We start from the raw sequence: 24,126 nt of genomic DNA, 5'->3' as shown, positions 1-24,126 counted from the left end.
GTACAGCGATCTGTCTCAGCTAACTCATGAGTTCGAAAAAGTGTTTGATGGCCATATTCGCACCATGCCAGGTGAGGAATTCACCATTCACCTCCAACAGGACGCACGTCCCTTCTGCGTCACAGCCCCCCGGCGGATCCCACTGTCCCTCAGAGAGCCCCTTAAGGCCGAGCTGGAAAGGCTGGAGAGTGAGGGGGTTATCCGCCGGGTCACTGCCCCAACTGAGTGGTGCGCTCCAATCGTGGTCGCCCCTAAGAAAGGTGGCGCGGGCGTGCGCTTGTGCGTCGACCTGTCCCAACTCAACAAGTACGTGCGTCGTGAGCTGTACCAGTCACCCACTCCAATCGAAGAGGTCGCGTCGATTCATGCTTCAGAGGCCCGCTGGTTCACCGTATTTGACGCACTTAAGGGTTACCACCAGTGCCCACTGGCCAAAGAGAGCCAGCCCTTGACAACATTCATCACGCCCTTCGGCAGGTTCGCGTTCCTACGGGCCCCCTACGGGATAACCTCGATCGCCGAACACTACAATCGCAGGATGGATGAGGCATTTGAAGGGATGACAGGGTTTAGAAAAGTCGTAGACGACGTCATCGTTTTCAGCCGCACCAGAGAGGAGCACATCCAGCATGTGCGGAAGTTCCTGGCCCGCTGCCAGGAGAAAGGCATCTCCCTGAACGCCAGCAAACTCCAGCTGGCACAGCGGACAGTCAAGTTCGCTGGGTTCATCGTGTCAGGGGATGGCTATCGACCAGATCCTGAGCTCGTCAGGGCTCTCTCCGACTTCCCGACGCCCGGCAACCTGACCGAGGTCCGGAGCTTCTTCGGGCTCGTCAACCAGCTGGCGTACTTTGTGGAGAACGTTTCGGAGCATCTTACTCCGCTCCGACCACTCCTGAGCTCGAAAAGAGAGTTTGTGTGGGATGAGATTCACCAGCTAGCATTTGAGTGCACCAAAGCTGCCCTCTCTTCCGTCCCGACGCTGGCCTTCTACGACCCGAAGCTGCCAACTCGCCTGGAGACCGACGCCAGCCGAGTGCGCGGGATTGGGTTTGTCCTGCGCCAGCGTCAGCGGGACGGCACGTGGCGCGTGATCCAGGCCGGATCGCGCTTCTTGAGCGACGCGGAGTCCCGGTATGCTGTGATAGAGTTGGAAGCCTTAAGCGTGGCGTGGGCGACTCGCAAGTGTCACTTGTTTCTGTGTGGATTACCGCTGTTCCAGATACTGACCGATCACCGGCCACTTGTGCCAATCTTGAACAGCAAGACGCTGGACGAGATAGAAAATCCTCGCCTCCAGCGACTCCGGATGAAGATAGGAGAGGCAGGTCCCTTCACAGCAAGTTGGAGAGCAGGAAACGAGCACGGAGCTCCGGATGCCCTCTCGCGAGCGCCTGTACAAGATCCTGTGCCAGGAGACGAAGTTGGCGAAGATGGATCAGTAGCACAGGTGTGTACCGTCATCAACGCCGAGCTCGACGCCACGGACACCGACGTCCGACTAGATGAGGTACGTCGCGCCGCTCAGTACGACCCTGAGTACCAGCTTCTGACACGCACCGTTACAGAAGGGTTCCCATCGGCCAAACACGATTTGCCGGAGCCCATCCGTAAGTACTGGCCCGTACATGACCGGCTGACCATCGATGAGGGTCTGGTTGTGTGTGGATGTCGTCTTGTCATCCCACAGGCGCTAAGAAGGACAGTGTTGACAGCGCTCCATGACGGTCATCTCGGTAAGGAGCGGACGAAGAGCAGGGCCCGCCTTACCGTCTACTGGCCTGGGATGGATGCCGACATCGAGAACGTGACGCGGGGCTGCGAGCGATGCCAGCGGGAGCTTCCGTCTCATCAACGGGAGACCATCGTCCACCACCCGCCCGCAGAGAGACCGTTTCAGCGCCTCGATCTAGATGTCGCCGAGCACGCCGGCCGTAAGTACCTTATCGCTGTTGACGGCTTCTCTGGATGGCGTTTTATCAAGCCGCTAGGGATCAGTGCTCATACTCAGAAGTTGACGTCCGCGATGCGCGAAATCTTCTGTCAAGTTGGCGTGCCAGAAGCGATAATGTCTGATGGAGGGCCCCAGTTCACTTCGGGTGCATTCCGGGTGTTCCTTCAGCAGTGGGGCGTTAAACACCGCATGTCTTCCCCCCACTACCCCCAGTCGAATGGGAGGGCTGAGGCGGCAGTGAAGTCAGCAAAGAAATTGATTCGGTGCTGCTGGGATGATTCCAGGTGCTGCCTCGACGAGGAGAGATGGACCAGAGGCGTGCTCCAGCATCGGAACACACCCGGACCGGGAGGCCGCTCGCCCGCCCAGATCGTCTTCGGTCGGCCAGTCCGAGACGTGCTCCCCGCTCACAGACGCAGCTTCGCTCCGGAGTGGCAACTCACCGCTGAACGAGCCGAGGCAAAGCTGTCTGAGCAACAGCAACGCGCTGATGACATCTACAACAGACAGGCGAGGGATCTGACACCCCTGACTGTCGGAAACCAAGTCGCCATTCAAGATGATCGGTCCAAACGCTGGGACCGGCACGGCGTCGTCTGTGACGTTGGCCCCCATCGGAGGTACTTCGTTCGTCTGAGCAACGGACGGGTGCTGACGCGGAACCGCCGGCACCTACGGCGACGCTACGGACACGCCATGCCGGAGGAACTAACGCAAGAGCTCCCTTCAGGGGCGCCGACGTCCGGTGGCCCTACCGCCGTACCGGCTCCGGAGAACGGTGGTACCTTGCGAAGGTCCACCCGCACCCGGCGTCGGCCTGTGAGGCTGATTGAAGAAATATGAATTGTTCGCACGGCTCGGGGGAAGGGGAGATGTTGTGATGTTATTTGGTCCCGCTCCACTGTGCGGCTCGGTTCGCCCTGCCTGGTCCCGGCGTCCCGGTCGGCCAGTCACGTGACCGCCCGAGGACTCGGGTCACCGGCCGCGGTGGCCGGCGCGGCGGCGGGGACTTGGACACGGGACGCGGTCACGGACGGACGCGCGCTGCGTCATGCTTTGTTTGGCTTGCATTATCAGTGTAATATAACTTACGAACGCGTGGTGAGTGAGTTTAAGTGAAACCGAAACAGCGGTTATGGAACGTGATTGGCCAGATGGCGTAGAATCTTCGCCGTCCGAGAGACATCGAAGGCGGGGAAAGTTTAGGAATAGAGCACAAGAGATTAGTTGGCAAACTCAATTCAATCATACTTTGCTCACAAAATAGTTTTTTTTACAGTGGGCTGCAGAAGAAGAAGGAATAGGTATACAGAATGTATAATGTATATGTATAATGTTATACATATACATACATATACATAATGTTAATTGTTATAAATATATATAAAGAAATGTATAATGTTCAATGCAGTGGTTTGCATGCCAGATGCTCATGAAAAAAAAACTTAGGTAAAGTGCAATCAAAAGGCAAAGTAGGTACAGGTCTCGCCGGTTTTAGCAGTAGGTTTTGCACCTAGAAAATTTAGTGTACTTCAGGCTATATCTTCGTCGTCTTAAGGTTTTAAGTGTTGAAGATGCCATCGACTTGTTGGTTCTCAAGCCGGCCATGATCGTGTAAAATGGCTTCATCGTAGATCGATTAGTATCTGAGATATAACCAGAAATGTAAAAGTGCAAAACCTACCGCTTAATCTCGCTAGAGCCGTACCTTTGAGCATGTGCCTTCATGTTTGTGACAAATATGTACATGTTTTCATGAAATCGAAAAGTCAGATAACTCACCATGGGTAAAGAGGAAGTCATCGTTAAGGAGACTGTTGAAGATGTGACCAAAGAGCTGGCTTCTTTGGTGGAGAAGGAGGCAAATGAAGCTATTCAAAGCCGGGGGAAGTTCATCATTGGTTTGTCTGGTAAGAATGTGCATTAGGTACTTGCTTTTGTAATGTTCATCTTTCTCTAAGCTAATCAAATATGTCTCGAATAGATATTGAAGTTCCTTTGGTTGGTATTCCACCTAACAGTATGTGATAATTATTCCGCAGTTGCCAATGTGTTTATCACACTTACAGGCTGGGCACGACCATCCACTTTTCTTGTTTGTGAGAACCACAATCACAGCTACCTTGTTTCTCCGCCAGGTGGCAGTCTGGTCAATTTTCTGGCAGCCGGACTGCCGACAATCAGTACGGACTGGTCGCTCTGGCACGTGCTATTCTGTGACGAGCGCGTGGTGCCGTTCGACAGCGACGACTCCACGTTCGGCGTGTACCGGCGTCAGCTGAAGAGCAACGGCGGCGCCCTGCCGCTGACAGAGTCCCAGTTCCTCTGCGTCGACCCGGCTCTGGACGCGGACACCGCCGCCGCCGACTACGCCGCCAAGGTGTCGGCGCTGCTGGGGCCGGGCCGCGCGCCGCGCTGCGACCTGCTGCTGCTCGGCATGGGCCCGGACGGCCACACGTGCTCGCTGTTCCCGGGCCACGCGCTGCTGAGCGTCACCGACCGCGCCGTGGCGGCCATCACGGACTCGCCCAAGCCGCCGCCGGCGCGCGTCACGCTGACGCTGCCGGCGGTGAACGCCGCGCGCGCCGCCGTGTTCGCCATGGCCGGCGCCGGCAAGGCGGACATGGTGCGGCGCGTGCTGCGCGACCGCGAGCCGCTGCCGGCCGCGCTGGTACAGCCCACCGACGGCAGGCTGGTCTGGATTCTGGACCAGGCCGCCGCCGCCAAACTCTGAACACTCGGCACACTGAACTCTAAGCGCTAACAGTACGCAGCGTTACCTGTTCACGCTGTTGACGATATGCTTCAATCTGCATAACGTGGACCGTATTGTAATCGCTGCGTCGTGGCTCGTTGTGGTAATGGGGTGCACTGCTGCTTGGTGGGGGCCAACTCAGACACTGAACAAGGCGGATTTAGCCTGTGGTAGTGGAAGGCACGGCGGTGGACTCTGAAGTCATTCGCCGAGTAAATCCTAAGAAACTGTGCACAGTGCACTCGCTTCTCCTTTACTCACTTTGTGACTTTTTGGAGTATTTTACGTATAGTTCATGGTGATATTAGTCAGAGGAAAGGATTTTTATCGTTGTTGATAGTTATATCATATATGTTATATATGCTGTCGAATCTGGGTGAGAATGGTTACTGCCAGTACTGCATTCATACTGCTATTTGCGATTCGGCTGCATGCAAGGGCAAGAAAACATTCCTATTTCGCACGTTCGTGTTACGAGTTCCCCATGACACTCATGTAACGATTGTGCCTTTTCCTCTCCATTTTAGTGTCGTATGCTCGGATGACCTAAGTCGCTTTGCTACAACTTTGTATATCAACAATCAGATGAAATACAACGACCAAATACATTTTATGTTTATAATGTATTACGTGATTATGACGACAAAACAATCATTGTTAGTTTACAAAAATAAAGCAGCCACAAGAACCACAGAGCGAGGGCTGTCACCCTGCACTAAAAGCGGAGGCACCAGACTACCCTCTCTACCCGCGAGACCCTTGCATTACGGTGCTGTTGATTCTCTGCGTTCCTCCCATGGCGAGTGGATCACACGTCTAACCCTGTGTCGCGTCAGCGAACGATGCAGCAAGCATAGGGGCCCGAGCGGCGGGCACATTCACACAGGAGCGCACTCGCGGCGTAGTGTCCCGCGAGACGTGGGCTGGGCGCGGAGACGGCACACCCTCCCCTCCCGGACTCGGCGACGCGAACAGGACGGAGCGAACGGTGCCCTGGGGCCGGACAGTCGGGCAGCAGGACTGGCCCCAGTGGCTTGTCATCTAGAGGGAGCGTGCCAGTCGGCACTCGGCACTGTAGAAACGCTACGCGTGCAGTCTAGACCCGTCCTGGAGAGTGAACACTTGCGAAGACTGGCGGCGGCTCCGACAGACCGTCCGACGCTGACCGTCACGAGTCTCTGCCGACAGGAAACTGAGTCAATGAGTCGAACGGAGCGAGGCATTTTCCCTGGTGTAATACGCCATTAGAGCCTAGTTAATTAGGAGGCTTCAGGGTAATCAATAATACAATGAATGGGTCAATGAACTTAATGGACGAACTTCACAAGCATGCCTGGGGTCGGGCTAATGAATTAAATCCACAATAATGCAATGCTTCTACCTCGCACATCATTAATATTCAGCGTACCGCCATAAACGAGCATACTAACGAAATTGAACCCCTACCTTCCCGAAGTATAAAAATGGGGCACACCATTTGTCACAATCAACTGCTGTGCTTAAACTACTCCGCAGTTCGGACACATCCATTTTCATCACCCCAATGCGAGCATCCCGGCAGACTCCAGCGACTAGCGAGTCCTTCCACTCCTTTAGCGTTGACGCGCCGAGGCACTCAGGAACTCCACTCACATGTGTGTGGTGTGTGCGATGGACGCCGGGCACGCTAGCGGATGGAGCGTCGGCTGCCGAACAGGTTCAAAAGGCTCCAGTCGCTGCTCTGCGAGTCGTCAGCTCCGCCGTCCACCTGCGGTAGCCACAGAAAGCAAACGAGCTGAATACATTGAAAGGAATGCATTTGGCGGGCGCGGAAATGAACAGGCTGCGGGCTACATGTGAGGTAATGTAGGGCTTTTCTGGGTGGCATATCACTTCCATGCAAGGCACTAGGCAGGTGCGCATAGTGATACAATGTGGCCATTTACAAACTGGCTGTCCCCAGACAAGCTATTTCCCCGGACGGATGCTACTTAAATTTTGTTACACATGAAAAGCCCCAACGGATGTCGGTGGATGTCTACCGTTGCAAGAGAGCTAAAACTCTGGTCTGATGATCGAAAACATTGCGAAAGCAGCAGTCTGGAGCTCTCCCAGCCAGTCCGTATGAGTTTTATCCGGCAGGTTTTGCCTGCTGATGTGTTTACACCATCATTGCTGGGTATAGCTTTTTACTGAAAAGTGCATGTATTCGAAGCTGCCAAACAATTAGTCTTGATAACATTGATTGCCTCCGTGCACTTTATGCTGGTTATCAATCAGTCGGACAGCAGTAATTGCACTAGAAGATTGATGGTCTGCTATACCTATCTTGCAAAGTCGAACCCAAAAGGCTGTTGAACGAACTGGTTAGTTGCGGGTGGGGAGACAAGTGATATGGTGTGCTATTAGACAGTAACGCTTTGAATGTTGCGACAAATTCACCAGCTGAAAGTCCGATAGTTGTACGCGGAGTTCGTTAGTGGACACTGTAATGGTCGTTACGAGTCGGCACCCACCTGTCCGGGCGACAGTTGCGTGGACCGGCGGGTGGTGTAGCTGGCCGACCGGCTGTCCCGGTGGGAGATGCGCTTCGCCAGCTCCTGCGGGCCAGGGAGACACGTCAGATAGGCCGCAAGCTGCAGTGACGATTGCAGGAGCAGCGGAAGCCACATTGGGTACGGAGTCACGGACATTATTTGGCAACTCCGGTGCCTACTCGTACGCTTTTTACTTAAGAGTACTTTATTTTTACGTTTGTCATTGCGCGGAAAATGAGACATTCCACGTATAAGTATCCAAATGAAGAGAGAAAAGCTTTATCTGTATAAACAAGCAAACGCAAGTGCACTGACGGTGTCACCGTACCAGGGGAAACCGTCCATGGCACTGACATTCGCCTCCTCCACTCTCACCTGTCCCTCCATGTCGTAGAGCGTGGTGGACATCTTGTTGCCGACGAACCAGGTCTGTCCCTTCATGACGAGGCTGTGCGGAGGGTCGTGGACGGCGTTGTCGTCGACGCCGTGCGCCTCCGACGCCCAGACGGTGGTGTCCTCTCCGGGCCCGAGCTTGATGGCCCGGTGGAACTTGTAGTCTGTCTCGTTCCCGTCCGCCCTGCGCACCAGCTGCATCCCGCCCAGGGACACCTGGCAAGGGGTGGAAAGGGTGGTCAAACGTGCTCGTTCTTGGGATGTCAGAAGCGCAATGTGTTTATCGAAGACAGGTTACAGTTAAACACTAGTCTTTACAGGTCTACGCACTGAGCCTCGTATCGTGATCTCTATACTGTAAAGCTTCTCCCTCCCCATCGGTCAAGAACGTCTCACCTCCTTGTTGGACTTGTTGTGCAGCTTGACGTACTTCCCGTCGGGGCAATCGTCGATGATCTGGATGTCTCCGTGGCAGGTGGAGGTGACACCGACTCCTGACGTGGATGCCTCCTCCGACTCGATCAGCGTTCGCTTCCTCTTCGCCTGACCTCCACCGCCGACTCGCGCGGTGGCCCTGCTCGCTCCGCTTCCTCCGGACACCTCGACCAGATGTCCGCCACCAGGCGACAGCTTCAGTCGGCTCTCCTCCGACTCGAGCAGCTTGCGGTAGGCGGCGATCTCGATGTCGAGCGCCACCTTGATGTCCATCAGGTCCTGGTACTCCTGCAGTTGGTCCTGCATCATCTGCTCCAGGCGACGCAGCTCCTCATTCTTGGCGGCGAGCATCGCGGCGCTCGACGAACGCTCGTCGTCCAGCTGCCGGTAGAGGCGTCGGGCGAAAAGTTAAAAATGAGCCTCTTCCATCAGAGTCCCTAATTCATAACTGGGAGTTCATATGACTGTCACCTAGTTCTGTCTCAGCGAAGGATAAGAAAGGAGGGGAAAACAAAATATAATATTGTGGGAGGAGGAGGTACCGTGCGATTTATTATTTACATTCCACATCACGCAGATCACTACCTACATCAACGCTTGCTTCAACAACCACCAACCCCATCTGGCCAGATAAGCATGATCATCGGCCACGCAACACGTTAACAAAATTATGCAGTGGTCGAAAAAAAAAACAGTACCAGACCCTTTATCAGCCCGTTCTTTGTCGACGTTTCTCAGCACGAGCTGCATACCTGTTTCTCGAGGTCTCTGATACGGCTCAGCAGAGTGGCGTTGGTGCCTTCGAGCTCGCTGATCTTGCCGGTGAGACCTTCGATGCGAGAGCGCATCTCGCGCAGCTCCTTGAGCGTGGTGGCCGTGGAGAGCTGGTTGCGGGCCTGGGAGTTGCGCAGCTCGTCCATCTGAAAAGAGACGATCTCTGTTACTAACCTGGCTTTGGTAAAAACGACATGTGCTATCGAACTGATGTTGATCTGTTACGCACCTGACATCGGACGTCGAACAAAGTCCTGATCTCCTGAACCACGAACACGTTCGTTCAGTGAAATCATCTCATTCATCCATCAATAAGCATCCCATGTACCGACACCTCGATAAATGAGGAATGTGCGTTCTGCAAAGTCCTCGACACAACACAGCCGCGCAGCTTGTTCGCCCTGCCTTACCTTGAGGTTGTAGATGGCCTCGATCTCCTCCCTGTTGGCCTTCATCTGCGCCTCGTACTGGTCGCGCAGGTCCTGCAGCGACTCGCGCAGCCGGACCTCGTACTCTTGCTGCAGCCGACCGTCGAGCTCGGTGATTTCCTCCGTCTTCTTGGCGCGTGTCTCCGTCAGCTGACCCTCGTACACCTGAAAGGGGTGAGACCGGTTAGTGTGTCACCTGGGACGTGTATTCGCAGCCTGACATGGGATTATCCCAGGCTGACGCGCTGCTTTAACGGGTATGGTGATGGTGCTCTGGGCGCTGATTATGCCAACATCGTGTGAACAGGATTGGTCTGGCAGCAACAAGTGAAGTGGATGCCACATATTATCATCCATTCAAACCATGGTTTATGAGGGAACGACGATGGTTGATCTTAGGCTGCGTGATCCGGAAGGCTTGAGGCTGATCGATGTTAGCGTCACCATTTACAGTTTATATTTTTGTTCGATTCCTTCACAAAACTCTGCTGACATCATCTACGTTCTCATATTGACTCACGTTGGTCTTGAACTCGAGCTCCTCCTTGAGGCTCTGGCAGCGGTTCTCCATGTCGACTCTGCCCAGCGCCTCCGACTCCAGCTGCTTCCGCACCTCGTCCAGCTGCTTCTTCAGCTTCATGTTCTCCAGCTGTACTTCCTGGAATAACAAAGCAAGGCAGGTTTACGTCTGTGAAGAGGAAGAGACTGTAGAGTGTAGACGAGGGTCACACATTGCTTTCCGTTTCAGTTTACGGCTTTTCATAGATATCCAATCAAGGGTGACGGAAACGTTCTTACCTCGAGCTCTTCCTGAGCCTTTTTCTTATCCTGCAGAGCCTGATGGAGACGCCCTTGCAGATCCCTGATCTGCATGTCCTGCATTGATATCTTCTTTTCAGCATTGTCGAGCTCTCGTTCACGGCGGATTAGTCTGCAAAGCACACAGATCGGGTCAGCAATGCATTTAGCTGAACGCTGCGTCGCGAGCAATGTACTCTACTGAATGTGCCTGTGTCGAGCAAGAAATCTTTTGATAAAAAGCGGCTTAGGCACCATTCCTACAACTGCAGTGATTCGGAGATCAGCACTCGATCAACACAATGGAAGTAGGCACAAGTTCCCTTCCCGGAATCCAATCGGGTGAGTTCGATCACCGGCCTACGTCAGTTCGGAGGCACGCACGCCGCGCTTGCACCGGAACGTCGTTCCTGCCGAGTCGCAACGTTCCGCCGCAGACGTCACCGCGCGCGCCGCGAGGGCCGCAGCTGCTGGCTGCTGTATATATTTGGCAGACATCCGGCAGGAGGTGGTCTCAGGGCCGGTTCGGGGATGGGGCGGGGGAGGAGATCATGTATCATCGGCGACTCAACTCGCCGCCACCCTGCAGGTCTGGCTCTCCTGGAGACTGTCAGTTCCTAATGCATCGGGACAGCTGCACGCGCGTGCGAACTTGAATCGACAGATGTCAAAACCTGATCTGTGTGGGAAGTCAACGAGGTAATCAAAACGGACAAGCAAACTAGACTCTAATCTGATTAGTTTGAAAGGAAGCTTACACAGATGGCAGAAAACATGCAGAGCAGACTGGCCGTGGTCAAAGGAGCCCAAATAATTGAGTTGACACACCTGGCAGGCAGCTACGGCTGTCAGGCGTTTGTCAGGTGACAAACAGTGTCTGACAGTCAGCGTGACATGGGCCTGACAGTCGCGCGCCTGTCACATCCACTCGCTGATGGATGAGGAATTGCCGCTGGTTTGTCTGACACGATCCAAGACCCCCACGGCAGCCTCCACCTCTCTCTCTCTCTCTCTCTCTCTCTCTCTCTCTCTCCTCTCTCTCTCTCTCTCTCTCTCTCTCTCTCCTCTCTCTCTCTCTCTCTCTCTCTCTCTCTCTCTCTCTCTCTCTCTCTCTCTCTCTCTCTCTCTCTCTCTCTCTCTCTCTCTCTCTCTCTCTCTCTCTCTCTCTCTCTCTCTCTCTCTCTCTCTCTCTCTCTCTCTCTCTCTCTCTCTCTCTCTCTCTCTCTCTCTCTCTCTCTCTCTCTCTCTCTCTCTCTCTCTCTCTCTCTCTCTCTCTCTCTCTCTCTCTCTCTCTCTCTCTCTCTCTCTCTCTCTCCTCTCTCTCTCTCTCTCTCTCTCTCTCTCTCTCTCTCTCTCTCTCTCTCTCTCTCTCTCTCTCTCTCTCTCTCTCTCTCTCTCTCTCTCTCTCTCTCTCTCTCTCTCTCTCTCTCTCTCTCTCTCTCTCTCTCTCTCTCTCTCTCTCTCTCTCTCTCTCTCTCTCTCTCTCTCTCTCTCTCTCTCTCTCTCTCTCTCTCTCCTCTCTCTCTCTCTCTCTCTCTCTCTCTCTCTCTCTCTCTCTCTCTCTCTCTCTCTCTCTCTCTCTCTCTCTCTCTCTCTCTCTCTCTCTCTCTCTCTCTCCTCTCTCTCTCTCTCTCTCTCTCTCTCTCTCTCTCTCTCTCTCTCTCTCTCTCTCTCTCTCTCTCTCTCTCTCTCTCTCTCTCTCTCTCTCTCTCTCTCTCTCTCTCTCTCTCTCTCTCTCTCTCTCTCTCTCTCTCTCTCTCTCTCTCTCTCTCTCTCTCTCTCTCTCTCTCTCTCTCTCTCTCTCTCTCTCTCTCTCTCTCTCTCTCTCTCTCTCTCTCTCTCTCTCTCTCTCTCTCTCTCTCTCTCTCTCTCTCTCTCTCTCTCTCTCTCTCTCTCTCTCTCTCTCTCTCTCTCTCTCTCTCTCTCTCTCTCTCTCTCTCTCTCTCTCTCTCTCTCTCTCTCTCTCTCTCTCTCTCTCTCTCTCTCTCTCTCTCTCTCTCTCTCTCTCTCTCTCTCTCTCTCTCTCTCTCTCTCTCTCTCTCTCTCTCTCTCTCTCTCTCTCTCTCTCTCTCTCTCTCTCTCGTCATCTATGCGTGTTTGCCGACCCCGGGCCGGAAACTGGAGTGGTGTGCAAACCCCGTGACGACCCGGGTCCCCGGTCATATTCCATCCCACCCACGCCGGCGCTGCGGCGCAGTGTGCGCACGGTCAATATTTGTACTGTGGGGTGTGCCATTCATGGCAGCGACGGGAGGCGACCTCCTAGATCTCGGCAAGGGCCAAGGCCCGGACGGACCAAGGCGGACCATAGACAGCGGACCATCACTGAGCCATCTCAGTCATGATTTGCTCGATTCGGGTTCCTGACAGGACTATCGCCGATGACGGTATCGCGTGACACTGACGCAGTGACGCACGGGCGTCGTGCCGTCCTTCCGTGTCCCAAGCTACCGACTTTCGCCGGCGTCGGACCACCCAGGGAGCGGACACTCCCTCGGAGCAGGCAGGTTCGGCCAGGTGGACCTGGTTCCCGGCTCATTGATCACGCACGCTTGTGAAGCGGTGATACGAGCTAACAAGTGGTTCGATTGGTAGAAAGTTTCCAAATACCCACGTTCCACGCGCGCTCATGGCATGTATTGTAGCCTTCTTGTATTTTGGGGAGAGGCGTCCCCGGAGCGCACCGTGCAGCCCTCCCGGAACACTGGGTGGTGGCCAGGAGCAGACTACGTCTCCCAGATGGCGCTGTCCTGCACGTGCTGCCCCTGTGGGCGGTGGGCCGTCCGACCTCCGTGGGCGGTAGGTTGACCTCGGTGGGCGGTGGGACGTGGGCGGACCAGGTGGAGAGGTGACGTCACCCCGCGGCTCCTGCGGCGGCGGCTGGGACCGTGCAGCTGCCGTCCGAGGAGGACCGGTCCGCTCGCCTGCAGGGACAGCTGCCGGCTCATAGTGACCGGCGCGGAAGGCGGGGGCGGACGCCGCCACCGCCCACGCACCTCCTCCTGCAAGGAATGCCGGGCGTACCGGCGGACCGGCGTCCTCTGGGGCTCAGTGCTGCCATCTTGCAGCGGATGGCGAGGGACGCCCACCAGCCGCCGGGAATCGTTTGCCAGAGCTACGATGTCACGGATTGAAGTTTACGACGGGCTGCTATGCAAGACTGGCTTTGTTATCGGTCAGGCTGACCATGAAACGAGGCGATTATCTAGCGGAACGCCAGTTCGTCTATCGTGCATGGTGCTCGAAAACTGCAGAAGATCATCGGCTGTCGATGCTAACACGTGCCATCCTCCTTCATTATTGCGCCGAAAGGAAAGACTGCGTGTCTATGCAACTCACATCGGCGGCAACACACACTCGTAGTACCTACTATAGAGATCGTATAATATTATTAATATTATAAGATTTCTATGGTACCTACGCGTTTCTGCTTCCAAAACGTTGCGGTTATGGCGTGAGCCATGCATTTCTAACTTATTGTCACCTCGATAGCTTTAATCGAATTAAAGCAGTGTTGGGATTTTTGCAGTTATAGGTACCCCCTGCATTTACCGATTTTTTATGATGCATCGGGCCTGTCGTGAAAAGTGATTATACTTTATTGGGCGATTTGGCCCAGTTACTAACATAGTAGGTATCAGGACGAGGTGCAAACAATGTTTTAAAACCACAACGACTTCGCCGTGTGACAAATAGCCACCCGAATGACCTTCATTGGCACTTCGGACCCCGTTGTAATATAAATGAAGGTCGAACGGTCCCTGCCGACCGTACGTTTGAAACCGACGGTGCCAAATCCAGGAAGCCGGCACTCGATCGATCTGCCCTCGTCGGTCCATGACGACACGGCCCGCCGAGCTCCCTCCTCTGCCCTCTCCCCCTCCCACCCTGGGAGCCCGTCCCGACCCCGTTATGGCGGACAGAGAGCCCGCTGATAGCTGCAGCCTCGACCGGGGGCGGTAAGCAATGCCAATAGATTGAATAAGCCAGACAATATCATTTATTTAATTAGTTATAAACCTGGCATTGTAAAGCCGATCGCTAATTCGCAAATTTTTCCTTCGATTCCTTCTTTAAGATAATATCAAGGTCTCAACTTTCAGACATCAGCTCCCCAGCATCCTCACCCCTCGATTGGAGATCTCCCAATCCGTTGGAGGTCGTGGGGATGGACAAGCCCTCAGGGATGACCGACGAGGCCGGTCTGCCCGCTGCTCCATGTGGCGCCAGTTAAATATTTTCACGATGGGTTCCGCACAGGTGAGAGCCCTGGTCGAACAAAGCATGAGATGTCTTTCCCCCCCCCTCTCTCTCTCTCTCTCTCTCTCTCTCTCTCTCTCTCTCTCTCTCTTATTTCTCCCCACTCTGTCCTGTTATTGTTTGGGGAGGAGAAAGGACTGATGGGTAGCCCCCGGGCACAAATCTGAAGGTCCTCCGCGCCCAGGTAATGACGCCCGTCAGCAGACTGTGGGCGGCATGGTGACCTCAGCGTCATTTACGATGGGCGAGGTGCCCTCGGTTCCCGTCCCGCGGCGAGAAATGAGCGTAGAGTAACGGTACCCAAGGCCGGGCGATACAGGGAGGACGAGCCACGCGTGTCTGCTGTCAGTCACATACTCACCGAGCTAACTATTATTTCGCACGCCCTCAAAATGTTGATCATCATATTACATATAAACAGCTTAGCGGAGCTAACAAGGGACATTTTTCTTGATTTTCACTTATCGTCATCATGACTATCGCGATGAGCGTTTTAATATTTGAAGACTGGAAAGCTAACGTCAACCAATGAATGGAACGTAACTTCGTAACATCATCATGACCAACTATTCTATCTTCTTAACGCGAAGTGATGCCTTCCTTTCTTTTTGAAGAAGTCAGCATAAGAGCAAATATGTTTTTACTTCAACCAAAAACCTGTTCCGTTATTTCCACAGTCTGTCCGCCAGGGGTGGAGTTCCCACCGCGGCACGACCCCCGCACAAGATAATTGGAACGCGACAACAAAAACAGCGCCTACCAAAAGAAGCGCGCGGTGATGTATGAGCGACGGCGGCAAGGCAATGGTGTTGCCGGGCGTTTTCGCCTCGCGCCGTGCAAAAAGTGTTGCCAGACGGCAGGACCCAGCAGGAGGGAGCTTGGTAACCATGGCTGGCTACAGGCAGAGAAGGAGGTTAGACCTTTGGACGCTGACTGACCTGGACATTGGAAACCCGGGAGGAGAGGAGGGTTGGGGCGCTAAATTGGGCATTCTCGCCAGAGAGATGCCTGGATCGAGCTTGAACCAGCATCGGCCGGCGAAGTCACCGGACCGCATTCCGCATTTAGCAAGGAGCAGTGACTACCGAGTCTTCAAAGGCACAGTGTGTAGCTGCGCCTTCATCTGGGTGCTGCATTTGCTGCGCAAACATGTGTATGCGGTATGCACACCAGCTGCACCTGCACACTCCATCCTTCTGCCGCAGTTTCGGGCCGGGCCGGTTCCGTAAGCCGTCTATTTGTGGCACCCCTGGACGAGGCCGCCTCCCGGGCAGCAGCGGCGGCCTCCAGGGCAGGCCGTGCCGCCCTCGGTGCACGGGCTCGGGGAGGGGTGTGAGCTGTGAACAGGGCCGCGGTGGGCGGGACTGCGGTGGGAGGTAGGAGGTGGGTCTCACCGGGAGCGGTGCCATGGACGGCGGGAGCGCTGAGAGGGATGGAGGGAGGTGAGAGGTGGGTATTATAGGGGCGATTTGAGCTGCTGTGGAAAGTGTCAGGTGTGTCAGGGATAGACGGCTCTCGGAAAGGTGGCCATCAGAATCGACGGGAGTCTGATAGGTGGCCATCAGGCCAACGGGAGCGGTCAGGGGGCGGGAGCGTTCCCACCTCGGACTGCTTCAGTCGGTCCGTCGGGGCCAGCGGTCAGTCCCCCCTACAGCTGGCCATCGTCCACAGCCACCAGTAACCACCGTGCCCGGTCACAGCCCCTCCGGACGGTCACGGGCGTCGGTGGCCGGGAAACCACCACTGCTGCGGACCGGCCCTGACACAAACTCCACCGCAGCACGACAGGTCGACGGCCGAGCTGACCGCAGGTAGCCGATGTATGACGGGACGGCGTGGAGTCGGTGTTGGACCTCCCCTCACTGCACTTTGGGAGTGGTGAGGGTGGGAGCGGTCTGTCCCCGTTCTGGTTCCACTGAACCACATTTCCGTGACTGAACCCTGCCACAGTATAGACGGTACATGACCGTCGTCCTACCACGGTCACACGCGTCACGACGAGGTCCTGCTGCAAGACAGCTCAAATCGCCGCCTCGCCACTCGGCACTCGACCGAGCCGCGTCCTCCTACACTGCTAGGGCGTCACTTGGGTCGTGGCCTTGGACTGGACGGAATTATGCGTGGTGCCGCGCTGGCTGGCGACAGCCGGCCTTCCCCGCAGTCGTTCGGCGGGACTACGCCTATAGTCAAGCTGGGCCAGAGCGGGTAGTCATGGCAAAAGTAAAACCTGCAGCCAGTCGGGCATAGAGCCAGGTGCAGATATGATATGAATGCATCGTTGCCGTACTCTTTCTGTCTTCCATGTTGTATTTCTCCACGGACATACCTGTCCCCAGTGGTCGATGCTCGACAAGTTTTGACTCAACTCTCGCAGATCGATTTAAAGTCAAAATGTCCTAGCGTCCAGCTTTACCCAGATAAAATCCGTACAATTTCGATTTTCGTTGGAAGCTCAGTGACTACGCCTGCCCGGGCGGCGTCCGCGCTTGGTCGAGCCGGCCTCGAGCTGTGCGGATACGGCTAATCCGCGGATTCGTTCCCCATGATACGATACCGGGGTCGGGAAGCCTCCGTAATACAGCTGATATGGTATCGGTGCCACACATGGCGCCCATGGGACGCCGCTTTGTGGGACTGACACGACTGGTGTGGGCGGTGCCAATACCCATAAATCCAGTGAGCGATAACGGAAATCAGAGACGCCACTGATATGCATGCCTACCTATACAGTCACTAGGCATGTCTATTGCCTATACATGCACATTTATGCCTATTGCCTTGCCTTGCATATATGAGAAAGTTTCTGGGGCGGGTTGTGTACCTAATGTTTAGCGTCAAAAACGGCTCCGAATTTTGAATAAGTTCGAATAGAATTGGTTATCTAATACATTATACAAAAGTCGCACTTAATCAAAGAGAAACCGGCGCAGCTGCAGCTCCACAGTTCAGCTGGCTCTGATAGATGCTGCCACATTATCTTGTTAGTTCTGCACTAGTGGGCCTATGCAGGTCACGATAAGATCAGCCCACACTGGCGGCTACTGTTTTGAGTATAAGCCGCGGCGAACCATCCGGCGGCGTGCACATTCTGCAGAATCCTGTTAAAAATGCCTATGTGCATTACGTAGATTAATGACCGAGATAACATGGCGTCCTGTCAACGAGTTTTGAGCTCGCCAATAGTACGAGTCATGCGGCCCTGCACGTTTGAATGTGCTGAGCATCACAGAACCCTCAGCGTGGTATGCGCCGGCGTCGAACACTGGGATTCAAAAGCCTACTGCTGAAATGAATAAATCCGATAAGCCTTCTCCAATGTCCGGCGTGCTACATGGCGGCGGTGACTGGTGACATCACCCGAGCACATGACGTCACCAGTACTAGCTGCAAAGCCGCGTCAGCCGCTCCTGCATGACATCATCAGTCGCCGGCGGTGACGTCACAGGCGCGACCCGGGATGAATGAGGTCGGGTCGACCTTGGCGGAGCTGCGTCTAGTTACAGGAGCCCACTCCCGACTCCTGAGCTGACGCCAGGTGTCCCGTGTTCCTCATGTTTGACCTTGGACCCTGCAGGGCGTGTGACCGACGCTCCTGCAGAAGTGCCATCAGCTAGCCGCACGCAGGCCGTTCGGCCAACTAACGAGACATTTACGAGCGGCTCTGCAGCAGAGGCTCCGCCGCTCCCAGGGACAGTGGTGCCGGTCCGCGGACCAAAGACCATGGAGCGCGGACCATGCAGGACCGGCCGGACCGCGGCAGTCCGGCTGCAGAGGTCGGGGTGCGCCCGGCCAGCAGCACGCCCTGACATCACCTGAGGTATATCTGATCGGACGTGTGCCGTGCCGTGCGTTCCCATGTGGCAGTGCCGGTTTATGGCCACTGCAGAGAGTGCAGCCGAGCGACGGCCGGACGCTGTCCGCCTTCAAAGGGCCGCGCTCGTCTCGCTCTGCAGCCGGCTATCGTTGTGAGTCCCGCTCCAGCAACCATGCCTCACCTTGCAGCATGCAGCAAGCCTGGTCCGACATACCGCCTGGCATACGATGATTGTCGGCGGTCATACCACGAAAGAAGGCGCTGACCGCCAGGCATGCGGACACTGCAGCGCGAGAGGTATGCCGGATACTCGGCACCCGCCGAATTACGCTCAACATGCCACACATCCATAGGTTTGCAGTCGGTCCAAAAAACGCCCACCGGGCCCTGTCGAGTGCATTAGCAGAACTGAGTTATCGCCGTTTTTGTGCATGTTTTGACAGCTGGAGGCGCCTCTGCTCGGTGTCCGTCCACTGATGTAAAAGGATTGCTCTCGTAAGGGAAGCCGGAAAGCGCACAATCCACCGGAAAGCACAGGCGGACGCCGCGACGCCGGCGGTGACGGCCCCGCCGGCGACGGAAGTTGACTGAGGCGGCCGGTATCGGGCGTGCATTGCAGCGGCGGGGGCGGGGGCCGGGGTCGGGGTGAGTCACCTCCAGTCCACCCCCGCCCCGCACCACCCGGCGGCCCCTGCACGCTGACACAGGACTCGGGCTATGATTCAGAGCCGCAGTAACCGACGCCTGGAGAGACGTGCAGGAGTATCACGAGTCCGTCGTGTGAATATTTACATTGGCACAGCAGTGACAGCACCTGCTTGCAAGTCAACTCGTACAGAATGAAGTCAGGAAACTTATTGTGGTTTTAGAGGAACGGAGCCGTCACCAACCAATAAACGGGCCGCATCTGATGCGAAATATTCAATGAGCCATGGGTTTTGGCTTTTTATTATGCAATATGCATATTAATACTTTGTTTCAATACGTGAGAATCAAATGACGACCTAACATTATAAAATTTCGTAAGCTCGAAACCTGTATTTATACCCGAGCCTGCCCTTATGATAGGCGAGCTGGCAGGCTGACTGTCACTCATGATAACCCCTGACGGCTGACAGCCCCCTGACCGGACGGCTGCGCCACTCCCCCATATGCGCGGGGACGGAGGGCGGACATTTTAGACGCTGGAATTAGCCGGCGCCCGGCCTCGACAGGGACATGGCCGGGCGCCGGCCGACGGCCGACTCTCGGTCACACACACGCGCACAAAACACGCGCGCATATTCATCAGTGGCCCGCAGCGGGGGTGGAGGGCGGAGGGTGGCGTTTTACGGCTCCGCGCGGCGCGGCGGTGCGAGGGCGTATTTACAAATTGCAACCGAGCTCCGCCGTAGGGTATTTTATTTCCGCCATAGTGTATTTCACTTGGGTGATTTTCTACCATACATCTGCCTGAGCTTAGAGTAATTACAATTTGTCGGCGACGTTAAAAAATGATGCACCTTTTTTCGCAGTACAGGATATCGCATGTGCTTATTTCTGCCTTTTTGGGTGCGCTTTATCGGTTTTTCGTGAGTAACTCGCGTAAAAACCGTCCGATCGCGACGAAACTTTCAATGCCCCCGATTTTATCAATTTTACACCTACCCTGAAAATTTCATGACCCTGACCCTTGACATGTGACCTATTTTTCGAGACCATGTTTGGCCCGAATCGCGATTCGGCGGTCGGCTCGCATTAGCCGCGCGGTTGCAGTTTTCACGTGGTTTCAAGCGTTAAAACATGTGATATGATGCTGATCCCATGCATTAGGGTGGGTGTCAAGGTCACCTGAAGGTCAGGTCAGCTCAATGACCTTTGATGACCTCGGTTCCTTTTTCGAGTTTTACATGTTTCTAGGCTAGTTTTTGGAGCTGATTTCGAATTTAGCAACCATTTGAACATTACAGGGGGTGTAACGAAATTATCCGGACACCTTTCTTCCCGCTGCATAATTAAAAAGCAAAACAATCTGGTACTTTTTCTTTTAACTGAGCTTGTAGCCACCTTTCATAAAAACACAGTGATGAATGTTCTGGAGCATTTCAGCCAATGGATTCTCCAGCACACTGGCTTTGATGCGGACCAACACCGTCTAAACCTGTGCCTGCGGTTGAGCAGTGCTTATGGCGGGTGGCCCTTCATACACCTCCTGCTGAACAAGAGCCGACAGGTTTTCGGACTTTTTCCAAGTCATAAGCGTTAGCCCAGAATGATTGAAGGTTCTATCGGCATCACTTCCCGTTGACCGTTCTTTTAGGGACTTTTAAGAGGCGCGCCGCCCCGCATGAAGACAGCGTGGCTTGAATCAGGCATCAGTGCGCGTTCAGAAACCGTGCCCTCCTATGCCGTCTGGTTGAGCGCCTCCAATCATGCTCCACCACCTTCCCTGGAAAAGCTCCACCCTTGCCTATGGGGCAAAATATAAGGGACAAAAACACAAAACAAGACAGATAAAAACAAAGCAAAATTAACTCATTACCTAATGAAATTCAGGCTTGAGCAAAAACATAGGTAATAGGTATCTATGTCAAATTAGAATGAAAGATTAAAATCAACCTGACCAGGCCTTACGGTCTGACCTGGTCCTAACCACCTTACTTCGCCTAACTTAACCCAATTCAACCTAGCCAATCACAACACCTGCAGAGGTACCTTCCTGGAAAAATGACGCCCAGGGAGGTGACTGTCCAACTTATTGGAATACTACCATGATTGCTTGTCAAAATGTGTGTCATCATGCTCTTGTTTGACAAGTGATGTATAATAAATGTGATATTCAATAATTATCTCCTGACTGCTGACTGTTGAGTGATCAAAATATTCAAATAATCAGGGTACAATGCTGTGCATAGTGCACACTGATCATGTTGTTCTTTGTGTAGGCCCTCTGCACATTGTTGTGTGCACTGCAGTGCTATGTGCACCTTAAGTAAAAAAGTGACTGGTGGTACATGACAAAAGGTTGTGCAACTGTGAAGTTCATGCCCTTGGTCAAGCTGGTGCCAAATGCCTATAGCTATAGCAGGATCAGTGAGGGTTGTAGACATGCTACATACATTGTGCATTGAAGATATTGGCACAAAGTTCATCCGTAATTACTACCTATGCTTGACTCCTAATGTAAGAAGTGACATAAATGCCCAGATGATAAAACTCTCTGGCCAACATCACACAAATTTATTGACATACTTAGCAGGTACATATTTACATTCATGGCAAAATATACTTTCGATTTGATTCAGAAACTAGTTGCTAGTAAGCTTGCATTTTTGTAGGTACAACAACGACCATATATTGAATCATAAAAACCTTCTCATGGCATTCATCACATTCCTTTTTACCGAACAAGTACCTAGCTACCATGCAATGACTCTAAAATTTTCCCCAATCCATCTATATCTCAACTGACACAATGAATTTGAAATACCCTAACAAAACCTATAACTGTACATAAAAAGAATGCAATACTACAAGAACTATGAATTTCTGAAGTTATTCTCACATGCTGGAACGTTGAAACTCTACTTTTGTCATCCATTTCCACGTTTGATTGAGCCATCATATCGAACTGTTTTCGTTCTTCAGTCACAAGCTTTCGCACAAATCTTGAATTTTTACACATCATCTTGAACCATGCTCCAGTCTTTCCAACAAGGTACTATGTAACATCAAAGCAATTTTGATTTGTTACAACAGCTTCAGATCATGATCATGATAGGCTTGAGGTTTGTTACACCATTTGCCAGACAAATCTCTACAAAATGTGTATCAATTCCCAAACTAAGTAATTGATCATATCAGTATTTGCAGTTTCCACACAATGTTTCATAATACTATTCTATGTTTATATAAAGAAACTCAAATAATCCACAAATTGTTATTGAAACACTCCCACTTCAAGAATTCACAGCAATAACAGTACAAGTTCAAGTTCAGAAGCAAACAAACATTGCGCCAGATTTCGTATGAAACGCGCCATCGTCCTGAAGTTTCTACCACAGACGGTAGTTCAACCGCAGCCGTAGTGCGAAAACCCCTGCCCACCTTACCCCACGGCGGAGCTCGGTTGCAATTTGTAAATACGCGGTGCGAGGACCCAGAGTAGGTAGACGTGCCGGTCAGTCTCGGTCGCTGGCTCGGATTGGGTCGCGTTATACCGGTGTTGGCTAGTTTCGGTCGCTGACGGTGTTGGGTCCCCGTGTGGAGTGTGGACCCGTTTCGGTCGCTGGCTGCCCGGCCCGGTGACAGGATAACGGGCTGGTGGGGAGGGTCGGGGGAGGGGGGTCACGTCCCATAGCTGACAGCTGGCTGGATCGATAGGACCGCGGTCCGTGCAAGAGCTGCTGGATGGCCCTGCCGCCGAGCCGCTGCAATAGTGGCGGGTGAGCACGCAATGTGTGATACCGGAGTAGATGGACCGGCGAGGGGCGGGGCGGGGCCGCGTCAGGGTCTCTCGGTGGGGAGGGACCCGATGCGTGTCTATTGCGAATCGACTCGAAATGCGTAAAACAATATGTAAAATGCAACAAAAAGACATGAAAAATGTCTAACAAATTAAATCATAAATCGACGTATTGCTACAGAAGACGCGTCATATGCACGCCTTATAGACCACTTCCAACCTGTCCTGACCACAGCAGATCGTGACGGCTCATCAAAGTGACTGGTCTCACCCGCCCCGCCTCCCCCCGACCTTTCCCTCCCTCAAACAGGAGCTTCCCACAGCGCCGGCAGGGCTGGCGGCCTGCCAGCGCCCTGCATCTCCGACCAGTGCGACTGCACGCCAGTGTTGCAAGGCCGCCTCACATCGATACACCTTGGTACGGAGTCGGAACATCATAGTCGCGGGTGCGAGGATGTTATCTCAGCAATGATTCGTCGATGATATGAATCACTGTTGCCCATTGTGCCGTCTCTGTATTGTGAGGCGATGGGCGTGGCATTGTGAGATGCGAGGGACGCAAGGTTGAGCGGCCAATCTTCTGAGCCAGCTGAGCGACAAACTTCACTCCTGATCAGACCGCCGAAATAGTTACTTAAGAACCACAATTAAGTATTTTTGTTGATAAGTTAAGTGATAAATGATAAACGTCGGGAATGGACTCGCCGTTTATTTTTAACAGCATTCCTACTCGGAAAATATGCTAGGAGCATGCGATATGTTACAGCCGGCTGTAACATCCCGCTCCTCTCCGCGTCCGCTGCGCTCACCTGGACTGCAAGTCGTCCCTCTCCGTCTTCAGGTTGCCCAGGTCGATCTGCAGCTTGGCGCGCTCCTTGGCCGTCTCGTCGAGCAGACGACGCGCGTCGGCCAGCTCACTCTCGTACAGCGACTTGATGTTGGACACCTCCCGGGTGACCACCTCCTGCGAGGAGCGCACCTGGTGCGTCAGACGACTGTTCTCCAGCTCCAGGTTGCGCACCTTCTCGATGTAGGCGGCCAGCCGGTCGTTGAGCCCGGCCAGCTGCTCCTTCTCCTGGAGGCGCGACGTGCGCGTCGGACTGTGCGGCGAGCGCGCGCGCACCGGGCTCGTGGCCGCCGAGCCGCCCGACGACGTGGACATGGTGGTCCGCTTGTAGCTCATCCTGCCGGACATGGTGTGGTCGTCTGGTGCACCGGTGCCGGGGGACTGGCGGCGGAGCGCCGGCGCGGCTCGGGCACCGCCGGCCGACCCCGCCCACCGACCGGTGACGTCAGCCGGCCATCGAGCCGGCCGGCCGGCCGGCGGCGGACCGGTCGCGGCACGTCGCTGGTGGGACGGGGGGGGGGGGGGGCGTGTGGGTGGGCCTCGCTGCCCGTCATCACACGCGGCGGGCAGCAGACGTGGGACGGGCGCAGACATGTCCAGTAGACAGCGTGGCGACCAAAGTCGCTCAGGTGGCAGCTAGTACGGCGGTGAATAGTAGACCTCACTCGGGCCGCTCTTAGGAGGACCCTAAGCCGGTCTTGAAAGCCC

General features: G+C 54.3%; 3 protein-coding genes across 11 annotated transcripts in view; 2 read left to right on the top strand and 1 right to left on the bottom strand.

The window, feature by feature from the left end:
* The window catches only part of LOC122388509 (uncharacterized protein K02A2.6-like), a 4,899-nt gene extending 1,844 nt beyond the window's left edge, over positions 1–3,055 (top strand). Inside the window, exons 1-2 of one of the 2 annotated variants that reach the window (XM_043379677.1) lie at positions 3–1,934; positions 2,239–3,055. In XM_043379677.1, coding sequence (XP_043235612.1) covers positions 65–1,934; positions 2,239–2,477 — 2,109 coding nt within the window. In that variant the 5' untranslated portion in view covers positions 3–64 and the 3' untranslated portion in view covers positions 2,478–3,055. Of the gene's footprint in view, positions 1–2; positions 1,935–2,238 lie in introns of those variants that run through there. The other variant, XM_043379687.1, reaches the window with a different exon arrangement.
* The window catches only part of LOC122388525 (6-phosphogluconolactonase-like), a 13,243-nt gene extending 7,926 nt beyond the window's left edge, over positions 1–5,317 (top strand). For 4 of the 8 annotated variants that reach the window (XM_043379721.1, XM_043379753.1, XM_043379759.1 and 1 more), the window contains exons 2-3: positions 3,728–3,864; positions 4,093–5,317. In XM_043379721.1, the coding sequence (XP_043235656.1) occupies positions 3,738–3,864; positions 4,093–4,688 (723 nt within the window). In that variant the 5' untranslated portion in view covers positions 3,728–3,737 and the 3' untranslated portion in view covers positions 4,689–5,317. Of the gene's footprint in view, positions 1–3,723; positions 3,865–4,092 lie in introns of all 8 variants that reach the window. The other 4 variants (XM_043379712.1, XM_043379742.1, XM_043379736.1 and 1 more) reach the window with 1 other exon arrangement.
* On the bottom strand, positions 5,316–24,126 carry LOC122388516 (lamin-C-like). The gene is made up of 10 exons (XM_043379701.1): positions 23,381–24,126; positions 10,054–10,186; positions 9,776–9,913; positions 9,238–9,420; positions 8,806–8,973; positions 8,015–8,434; positions 7,601–7,834; positions 7,205–7,288; positions 6,342–6,456; positions 5,316–5,887 (listed from the first exon to the last, which is right to left on the bottom strand). Exons 1-9 carry the CDS (start codon positions 24,010–24,012, stop codon positions 6,376–6,378), a joined length of 2,073 nt encoding a protein of 690 aa, XP_043235636.1. The 5' UTR covers positions 24,013–24,126; the 3' UTR covers positions 5,316–5,887; positions 6,342–6,375.

The sequence above is a fragment of the Amphibalanus amphitrite genome, unplaced genomic scaffold, assembly GCF_019059575.1.
Source record: "Amphibalanus amphitrite isolate SeventyFive unplaced genomic scaffold, NRLGWU_Aamphi_draft 000018F_arrow, whole genome shotgun sequence".
Classification (NCBI taxonomy): Eukaryota; Metazoa; Arthropoda; class Thecostraca; order Balanomorpha; family Balanidae; genus Amphibalanus; species Amphibalanus amphitrite.
Note: the sequence above shows the minus strand (reverse complement) of the source record. Positions and strands in the feature narration are given on the sequence as shown.